General features: G+C 32.8%; 1 protein-coding gene across 1 annotated transcript; it reads left to right on the top strand.

The window, feature by feature from the left end:
* Positions 1 to 761: 761 nt before the first annotated feature.
* Positions 762 to 11207, top strand: LOC132751163 (AP-5 complex subunit mu-1-like; the record flags this gene model as incomplete). The annotated part of the gene is given in 8 exon segments (XM_060741297.1): positions 762 to 896; positions 2207 to 2287; positions 2961 to 3150; positions 3985 to 4106; positions 6220 to 6320; positions 8143 to 8356; positions 9421 to 9517; positions 10261 to 11207. Coding segments are annotated over 8 exon segments (951 nt in total). The 3' UTR covers positions 10368 to 11207.
* Positions 11208 to 11323: the final 116 nt, after the last annotated feature.

Below are 11323 nucleotides of genomic sequence, written 5' to 3'. Positions count from 1 at the left end.
ATACTGGTTCCACTGGAATCTCTCTTTCCTGTTCTTGAGGATTCTCATTTAGATCTACAGCTTGTATTTTCCTTTTTCTCCCTTTACCTCTTCCAGGCATTATTAGTACAAAGATGAATTAAGATTCTTTTTATTATGATTACAATGTGTTGCTGTTCTCTTGAGAGTTTGCAGGAAAAGGAAGCTGATAGGGAATTGCATCTTGGGTAATAATGCCAGACAGATACAAGCAATCTCCTACGCAGTGATCTCCCCTTATCAGTACAGAGATCTCTGCCATCACAAACATTGAAATATCCAAATTTGGATATTTATATTTTTTAGCTTTTTAATTTATTTTTCATTATTTTGTGTACTTTTGATAATTTTTTGTTAAAATATAACGGACGTAGGTACAAAAAGTTAAAAATAAAACAGAAAGAGAAAAATGACGTTAGATTTTTCTATGTAACGGTCGATATTTACATTTGAATTTCGACGTTACGTCATGTGACTTTCATCATCATGTGACGTCTGTGAAGGCAGTGATTACAATTCTGCCAAGGGAGGTAATCAGTGTGAGGAGTTTGAGATACAAGGTCGAAGTTCAAAATTACCTCCCTTGATATTGAATTATGCCAGTACAAGTAACTTCCCTTGAATATTCTTGTAAACAGTTCAAGTTACTTCCCTTGAGTGTATTTATATACAATAACAAAATATAGGCATTCTAAAATAAACAGCAAATATTGTTTAATGCAATATTTGGATTTATTTTTCAGTTTGATCAAAAGATAAGTGATATATATGCATTCCTGACACAAGCTGCACCATTTGGTACTGTACTTGATACCACTGTCGACTCTGTGCTCGCCAAGATGGCAAATAAAATAAGTGCAACACCTAAAACTCAGAAGGTATTAATTATTAATGTGTAATTTGTAACATGTAGGTTAATTTATATTAGGGATGGCAACGAGTAACCGGTTAACCGAGTACTCGATCGAACGTCCGAATATCGGTTAACAAAATTGATATTCGATTACTCGGGAAAAATATATAATTTATATTTTTTTACCATTTAGAAAGATTGGTAGATATGCATTATCTTCATTAAATACCTGTCAAATTTAATCAAAACATCCTTGTAGAGGTGCGAAAATGATAGGCGATCAACGGTTGACACGCGCACATGTGTCGCTTATGTTATCAGCTCTTATGATATTCAGTAACAGTTTGTAGTGGAAGTAACTATTTTGAAAACAACAAAGGGTCGATTGCTATTATGAATGTAACAATAAGGGGAACTAGTATTTAGACCCCTTTTAAACTTTAGTTGCCGTCGATCAGTCTATATTATTTCAAGACGAAAAAAGATATATGAACTGTCATACTCGTTTTAAACTTGCTATTGCATTAATTAAAACGTTGTAAAATATGATGTTGTTGAATTAATTTTAATTAATTTGTCTCCCGTGCAGTCCTATTTATAGTTACGAATTCTATTAATTTAAATAGAAAACGAAAGTAGCATGCAGACGGTGTTGATACTGTGAGATCATTGGAAATCATCCGAGTACTCGATAGGAAAAATGACCGAGTACTCGAGTATTGATTTTTGTATTCGTTGCCATCCCTAATTTATATACATTTATGATTACATTGTACATCACTTTTGTAAAAGAATTGGTCGATTTACAAATCTTTGTTTCCACTTATACTTACAGGAACTGATGTATATTTAAAAGCATGATTGTCTTCTATATAGTCTGATATTAGGTGGGTGCTATTGGGGGGGGGGGGGGGTACTTTAGGTCTCCCTCCACCAGTAATGCTGGAAAGTGGCCACATGATTTTTAGAGTGTCAGTGTGACTTTAACCAGAACTTGCAAAACTTAAAACATAGATGAAAAGATGCAAAGAGTCACTTTCATTTCAGAAATGTTAGTTCAACTGTAAGAAATTTTGCTTGATTATACATGAAGATGTAAATTAATGAATTAAGATGTTTCAGGAAATGTAAATAAGAGGAGTTTACCCCCTTGAAACTTAAATGATAAATTATTCCATATTAACTTGTCATAAACTTTTTAAAATGTTTGAATTCCAAATTGTATAACATTTCAGACATTTTAATCAATCACAACAAGATTAAGTACAAAATTGTAAAAGAAATTACAAGCAGTAGGCACCTTTGTATGAATTGTATTAAATTTTTTCTATTTAGCAACCAGCCTGGAAGCCTGTGTTACATAAAGGCAAGAACCAAATGAACTTGGCTATTACAGAATTTGTCAGGGCAGTTCAGGTATTTTAAGTTCAATACTTATTCGAGTTTATTTTTCTCTCATTCAAACTTCTCGTCTATCATTATGATTTTACCTTAATCTATATAATTTTGTGTGAAACTAAAATAAGTGTTGGAGTACCACACTAAATACTGTATTCAGATATATACCGGATAAGGCACTTGAATGATTAAATGCTAATAACTTGCCTTTTCACCCGCCAAAATGCACTTTAAGATATCTAATTCATCTTTTCACACTAATTTATATACAATAATGAATGACAAATGTAAAAAAAATAAACAAAACAGCAATATTTTTCTACTAAATTTGTGATCATGCTTTCTGCAAGTGTCTAGAGGTACTTCTACTTCTACCTTGTTGAATGGCAATTCTAAGATTAGCAATTTTCAAGATATGTTGACCCTCCTGTTTTATGTTGTGTTTTACATTCTCATCATTTGAAACCCATGTGTGGGAATTTTTTGAAGAATAATGGTTGTTTTGTTTTGGTTGGAACTGCAAGAGTACACGTGTGCACTGATAAAAAGTCCTTACACATTGATCTAATTTTGGTCAAAAGTTACTCTTAAAAACTGTAAGTAATTTAATTAGACATTTTACTAGACTTATTCTCTGCTCTCAAAAACTTGCATAGTGATATTATAATTTTATGTTACTATAATATTACAGTATGACAGAGACAATATAGAAGATGTATGGGATGTTTATGGTACTGTATCATGTAAGGCGGAGTTAGAGGGTACCATGCCAACCGTAACCATGACAATATCACAACCAACAGATGGGGAGGTCACTCCACTCAATAATCTGATTATTCATCCATGTGTTCAGAGTGCCGATGCTTATATATTGGAAGAAGGTTAGTACATTTAAAGCCAGTCGATTAAAGCGCTAGACTAATCTCGACATTGTGGGTTTGATTCCCGGGCTTGCCAACTAAAATTAATTATCAGTCTTTCGGATGATACTTTAAATCTAGGTCCCGTGTATGAGTGTTTAAACACTTGGCATGTCAAAGAACCAGAGGAAGCTTCTGGAATTGGGGCATCTTTCTGTATCTGTATCTTGCACTATCCTCTAAAAAATAAAATGACTAATAGGACTTGCCAACAGGTGGCGAGTATAAATAAAATCAAATACACACAATAATAATGATATTGCAGATATCTGACTGAAAACCAAATTTTAAATCTGTATGTTTTTTGCCTGATTTTCATTTGGGAAATTCTCTCTGTATAAGCCAAGATCTGTTCTATACAGCTTAGTTGTATGCATGCTTGTAACTTGTATCATACTTGTACTTAGTAAATAAAGTAGCCCACTGTAACTTATGCTTTATTCTAAATTGGACTTATCCTGTCATGTATGTGTCCAGTTTACATTTGTTACCTTCAGGTAATCTGGATTTGCAGCAAAACAACAACCTGAATTGTAATGATTTCAGACTTTAACCAGTGCTATATGGCTAAAAACTTTTATTTTTTTAATGCATATGCATCTTTGCAAACCATTTAACTGCTAAGTATATTAAGTTAAGGTCTTAAATAGTTATTCCCATTCTGACATATCATTTATGAACCTTTACAATATTTGAAAGTTTTGCTGAGTATAATATAACAAGATGTGTATTTGCTTAAATTCCAAAATATATTTGATTTTGAATTTTTGTATGATTACACTTGCTATATTTTAGGTAAAGACCGAGCTATACCAAGGAGAGTTAGATTTACCCCACCTCTAGAGATGATAACATTATGTCATTATAGAGTCAACCCTACAAGACAGCCACCTATCACTGGCAGCTTTGACCTATTTGTAAGTGGGCTGTCTACATATTTGGTCAATCTATTTTTAACAACATTTTATGATATTTTTTAGAATTGAAACTTTTTATGAAACAAGTATCACTTCTATTCACATTTTCACTATATTTTTAGCTCACCTGTCACAAAGTGACAGGGTGAGCTTTTGTGATCGCTTTTCGTCCGGCGTCCGTCCGGCGTCCGTCGTCCGTCCGGCGTCCGTCCGTAAACTTTTGCTTTAAATGACATTTCCTCATAAACCACTGAGCCAATTTCATCCAAACTTCACAGGCATGTTCCTTTGGTGGTCACCTTTAAAAATTGTTCAAAGAATTTAATTCCATGCAGAACTCTGGTTGCCATGGCAACCGAAAGAAAAATCTTTAAATATCTTCTTTTAAATAACCCTAAGAGCTAGAGCTTAGATATTTGGCATGAAACATCTTCTAATGAGTGTCTACCAAGTTTGTTCAAAAAAAAGCCCTGGGGTCAAAATTGGCCCTGCCCCAGGGGGTCATAGATTTTCCCTATATGCATATAGTAAAAACTTAAAAAATCTTCTTTTAAAGAACCCAAAGAGCTAGAGCTAAGATATTTGGCATGAAACATCTTCTAGTGAGTGTCTACCAAGTTTGTTCAAATAAAAGCCCTGGGGTCAAAATTGGCCCCGTCACGGGGGGTCATTGATTTACCCTATATGCATATAGTAAAAACTTAAAAAATCTTCTTTTAAAGAACTGTAAGAGCTAGAGCTTAGATATTTGGCATGAAACATCTTCTAGTGAATGTCTACCAAGTTTGTTCAAATAAAAGCCCTGGGGTCAAAATTGGCCCCGCCCCAGGGGGTCATTGATTTTCCCTATATGCATATAGTAAAAACTTAAAAAATCTTCTTTTAAAGAACCCAAAGAGCTAGAGCTAAGATATTTAGCATGAAACATCTTCTTATGGGTGTCTACCAAGTATGTTCAAATAAAAGCCCTGGGTTCAAAACTGGCCCCGCCCCGGGGGTCATTGATATATGTGTATAGTAAAAACTTAAAAAATCTTCTTTGAAAAAACCCAAATAGCTAGAGTTTAGATATTAAGCATGAAACATCTTTAAGTAAATATCTACAAAGTTTGTTCAAATAAAAGCCCTGGGGTCAAAACTGGCCCTGCCCCAGGGGTGTCATTGTTTTTAACTATATGTGTATAGTAAAAACTTAAAAAATCTAAGATATTTAGCATGAAACATCTTCTTATGGGTGTCTACCAAGTTTGTTCAAATAGAATCCCTTGGGTCAAAATAGGCCCCGCCCCGGGGGTCATTGATTTTCCCTATATGCATATAGTAAAAACTTAAAAAATCTTCTTTGAAAAAACCCAAATAGCTAGAGTTTAGACATTAAGCATTAAACATCTTTAAGTAAATATCTACAAAGTTTGTTCAAATAAAAGCCCGGGGGTCAAAACTGGCCCTGCCCCAGGGGTGTCATTGTTTTTAACTATATGTGTATAGTAAAAACTTAAAAAATCTTCTTTTAAAAAACCCAATGAGCTAGAACTTAGATGTTTAGCATGAAACATCTTCTTATGGGTGTCTACCAAGTCTGTTCAAATAAACAAATAAAAGCCCTTGGGTAAAAATTGGCCGGGGGGGGGGGGCTATATACAGGTGAGCGACCTCAGGGCCATCATGGCCCTCTTGTTTTTCTCACCTTTTCACAATTATATATCTTGTTTTCTCTTGCCTGAATATCATACATGTGTATCTTAAACCTGGTCCTGCTGAATGTGTAAAATGGATTTGCCCAGATTTGAATTTGGAACAGTCCATTTGGAAATGAAGGGATTTCAATATAACACATTTGTAAAACAAGAATTGAGCTACCAACAGTTTAGAGCCTGGTCAGACTGCAGGGATGTTCAAGCTGGGTTGACCCTATACTGGTGGTAGAGGTTTAATACTCTTGTTTCCAGCAGGTCGAGTTTTAACATTATATTTAAGAAATACACTTAAAAAAAGTATCAAATTTTATTTGGTAAATTATTGAAGAGATTATTGATTTCTAAGGACAAAATTTAGTTGACATGTAGTTTAAATTGTTAAGAATGTATCTTGTATTATTTTATTCTTCAAACAGGCAGATGAAGACAGGGTAAAGATCAAAGTTCATCTGAGATTGTCTGAAAATATTAAGAACTCGTTTGAATACTGTGAACTTCAGATTCCATTTGGTAAAAGGTACCGTATAAGTACTTATTTCTGCGGGCTTAAAATTCTGCGATTTTGGTTAAAATAAGGGTTTTAAATTTCTGCGTATCTTATTTCTGCGGTGTCATCATTCTCGCATTGATGTTTTTTATTTCTGAGTTTTAATTTAGATATTTTTACAAAATTAACAGATACAAACAGACAACATTTCAAGATATGTTGATGTAACATGTACATTACTTCCGGTAAACATGCAGACGACTTATAATGTGTGTTCATCGTGATCACCATGTATCGGTATATAAAATATGATAAACAAGATCAACAAAAAGGGCGGCGTTCAATGAACGCAATAAACAAAACGTTAATAAAAAAATTAACAACGTGCAATGACAGCAATTAACTGTAATACTGCATGTGTATAAATATGAAGTGTGAAAAATAAACAAAGGTTATATGGCACGTAGACACAATATATTGTACAAATACAAAAGGGTATGTTTATTGCACCCGTCAAACTATAATAGTTTTATTTTTAAAATAAATCAAGCTTAGGGTGAGCGAAAATCATACAAACATGATATTTTTTAAACAAAAAGAACAAGTAAAGTAACTTTTTTTCTAATATTTTATTCATGACGGATACATAAAGAAAAATTATTCCCATCTACAAAAGCTGATAACGGTACATGGTAATGTAATTATACAATACAGGTAGTTGACATATTCCGACATACATGTAGACATAGCGAAAGGCTTAATTTTCTGCGGTTTTTAAATCTGCGGTGTCGTTATAAACCGCAGAAATAGCAGAAATAAAGTTCCCGCAGAAAAAAGTACTTATACGGTATCAGAGTCTGTTGTTGTTGTTTTAATAATCAGAGATGTAGTGAACATGTCATCCATGTCTCTGGAATGACATTTATTATGACATTAGTTTGATCCAGGACTTCAGCTGATGAGTTTATATAAATTTATTTTAGTTCAATTGTGTTAAAAGCTATAATCTTAATGAAGCACTTTCGAACCCGTTCGTAGAACCACCTGTACTAAGCAATGTAAAGTTTCTTGTTTAAGGAAACTATGACTTGGCGCGGACAGGGTTTAACCCACGTGTTCAGCAATCTTTAGATTACTAGCCTGATGCATTGGCCACTTGGCCACACAATCTGCTGAGGTTATATTTGTGTGAAGTTTTTGTAATACATGTATTTTACCAGTTTTTAGGAATTCTAAAAGATTTAATTGAATTTGTTATCACAGATATTTGTATGTTTTGAATTGGTTTATTTACTTAGGACACAATATATACACATGGTGAGATATGAAAATAGCTGAATGTTCATGTACCTTGGCATTCAATTAAGTCTATAAGTTATCTTACATGGGCTGCTGGTGCAGACAAGATATCTAGCTTGAGGGTAACTATTTATAGTGGTAATGAGGCTATTTCTGTAAGACATTACCTGTGGGCTTGATATTCCCGTCTGTGACAATGCGGGTGTTTGTCCATTTTCTTGCATATTACAAATTTTAATGATATTCTGATAAGAAATTTCAAAAACTGATATTTTCATTTGGCAGTTTTTTATGATTCCGCAAGAAATTACAGCTTCATTCATAACGGCAAAATAATGTCATCCAAAGAACGCAATTCATTTATTAAAGGCCTGTGGGAATGATGTCATTTAAAATATGTGATTGTCTTACATGAGGGTTGTAAGACAGGTTTTTTCTAGCATCGGTGTAAACAGTACATAATGCCGTCTGATATGCAAGAAAGGTTTTTCAAGCACCAGTGTAAACAGTGGATAATCCTGTTTTATATGCAAGGAAACCTTGTTGTTTTCAGAGGTGCAGTAACTATCCAAGAGTCTTCTTTAAACCATGGTACCTTGCTTTTGTCACCTGACAAAAGTATTGTCGTGTGGAATATTGGACAACGGTTCCCTGCAAAACAACTGGAGATTAGCATGTCTGCAAGTTTATTCCTGGGAAACAGTCAGACCAAAAATACTGGTTCCCTGGAGGAACAGTTCTGTACAGGTCAAAATGCTTATGCTCAGGTGAGCCTTTTATGTATTTGATTTCATTGTTTTATCTCAGTGCTTGTGATTTTGTGGTCTTAATAGTATTTAAATGTTCATGGTGATGATATAAATCTGTCTTCACTTAATTCTAATAATATGAAAGAAACTTTGATCTTAATGTGAACATTAAATTTCTAAAATAAACCTTTTATTCACAGACTTTTCTCATGACAGTGTGAGAAAAAGTATCTAATATTGATTCAGCCTCATTGTAAGTGACTAAATCTTGAGTTATATTATGAAAACTTAAGTCTGAGGACTTCAGTTTGTAAGGCAATGAAAAAAAATTGTTTGTTGGCAAAGTGCTGCCAGATCTGCTCTGACTTATATGAATATTTAGATATTGTTTCAAGGCCTAAAATATCATGTGTACATATTACGTGATGTAACCAAGCCTGAGACACAAACTGTCCTCAGAAATTGCCTTTAAGAAGACAAAATATGGATAAATAGATTTCCTGAATAGATGTTATCTGGAACTCAGCAAATGTGGGTTTTTCCAAGTTAGTCCCCTGGTATAAACAAACTTTTACTGCTATAGCTTTAGGGTGCACTTCTGATCACAATAGATTAGTCAACCTGTTGCACTTATTTTCAAAGTTGTAACTGTAGAAGTTCGTTTGTACCCCCTGATTAGCTGGTTAAAAACTTAAAATAATTTTAATTACGGAGTACGTTAGTGAAAGTGTCTGATAATGGTGACTAAATAAATAAATACATCCTGTCATGTTTTGCAAAGAACATACAAAATGCCATCCCAGTAATACATAAAATTTACTTAAACTTATTATTATTATATTTTTCTATTGAATTTTGTTTACTCATTTTATATGATAAGGGATGCTGCAAAGTTGATTTATGACCTGAACTGTTTTTGGTACATGTATGCCGTAAAACCAAATAAACAAACAGAGCTGATTATTCATCTGCTTTATATTTTAACTTTTGTAATGAAACTTACTGGATTTTTATTCCTTTTTCTTGTTGATTACAAGTTATTTGCAACCAATATTTAAGTTATTTTGTTGTTTGTATTTCAGTTATTTTTTAAGATAGTAGATTTCACACAGTCTGGTTGTTTTATTGATGCCAAATCTATACAAGTGTCACCAACAATGAAATATAAACTGACCTGTGGTAAGTCAAGGATTTATTCATTTTATACCGTGGAGCGTTATGTTGCAATAAAATTATAATAAAAGTGTTAAGTGATAAACAATAGGTTTTAGTGCGAAGGGAGAAAACTCCAGTTACAGATATTAACATAAATAATGCTGTATGGCATGTTTGTTTAAAAGCAGTTACTTCCCTTGTACTAAGATTTTCTCCCAAAATAGGATATTTTTTAATACTGTTTAAGGCTTAAAAGACATTGTTCTGGCTAAATGTCATCTGCTTTACAATGTACAAACTGTGTTTAAAATTTTGATGATTAGCAATGTACATACAGTTAATTAGATAAATTTGGTAACTAGTTTTGATAGGAGCCAAGATGTTTCTGGAGTCACTTGTCCCTAACTGCTGTTGATTTGCAGGAACTTTTGTTTATTCCATGTTAGGTTCTTCCATGTTATCTTGCTTGCTGTCTGTTTATGTCTGAAATGAAATGTTTGGAGGTTTTTCTCCCTCCAAAAAGCTGGAAAAGTGCTGTAAATTTTGCAAGAGAGTCATTGTGAATAACTATATATTTTAAAAATGTATGAAAAATATTTTTGTTTTCAGTTGTGATGTACATTAAAAATGTTTACAGGGGTATATATTCTTTCCATGAAAAAAAAAATAGCATATTGCATTTAGTAAGTAGGAATTACAACACCCTTCTGCAAAGGTGACCTATTATCAATGTAAATATTCATTGAAATCTTATTCTTTTATTTCAGTTCGAGAATTTCTATCATCTGAGTATAAGTTATGGAATGTCCATGGTGATAGTCTGGTTTCTGCAATTCCAAAATGTCTTAGTGATCATCAGACTGTAGAAACGTGACACAGTCTATTCTATTTATAGTATAGGCCATTTAAAGACTTCACTATTTAGAATTTTAAATAAAAGTGCAATATATTTTTATATGAAAATGAGTCAATGCTATGTTTTTAAACAGATGGAAATATGTATAAAGTCATCTTTTTGATGTACATGTTTATATGCTGCATTATAAAACTTATTATATTCCATTGTTATTGTTGATATTATAAAAGTATGTATATTTTATAATAAAGTTAAACAAAGATAAGAAATATTTTAAAAGTTTTTATTCCACTTGCAGAGTGCATTCTTTTGTGTGATTTTCTCAGACAACAAACTGGAATATTAAGATCTTTTAAAGGTTTTAGAAACTTCTATACATATTACCATGTTACAGTTTTAAAATTGTAAAATTCCATGCTATATTACCCTGCTTATAATTAACTGCCACCGTTATTTTAACCAGTAAATTATAATGAATTTTCACTTTTTTACTTAAATATATGTTATTAATAAACTTGAGAGGTTTTTCATTGGCTCAAAATCATGACGTGTATTCATACATCATCAATATCTATAGAGCTTTCCAGCAATAACGAGTGGACTTGATCAAATTCGCACCAACCTGGGACTTATGTTCCAACATGGCTGCTGTTGAAGACATGTACTTTAATTTTGATGTCATCCTCGAATATATTCCACATACTTGATATTATATATATTAACAGATTTTACAATATACATGTCCAACAGATATATGGTAATATTACGTGATAACTAACTTTTGTTTAAGCTTTCTTCCAGACAATTTAATTTATCGGATCTTTGTGTATTTCTTAGTAACAATAATAGTTCATCAAACCTTCACACGCTCGATCCCCAGTGTAGAGCTAAGTTCTATAATAGGTTTTCTAACGGCCTCATAAGTTAACGCAGTAGCAGTAATGACGAATTTTACAGTTATCTCCCTTAACTCG

The sequence above is a fragment of the Ruditapes philippinarum genome, unplaced genomic scaffold (assembly GCF_026571515.1).
Source record: "Ruditapes philippinarum isolate M1 unplaced genomic scaffold, ASM2657151v2 ctg10921_1_1_1_1, whole genome shotgun sequence".
Taxonomy (NCBI): domain Eukaryota; kingdom Metazoa; phylum Mollusca; class Bivalvia; order Venerida; family Veneridae; genus Ruditapes; species Ruditapes philippinarum.
The sequence above is the reverse complement of the archived record's forward strand: the minus strand, read 5'-3'. Positions and strand labels throughout refer to the sequence as shown.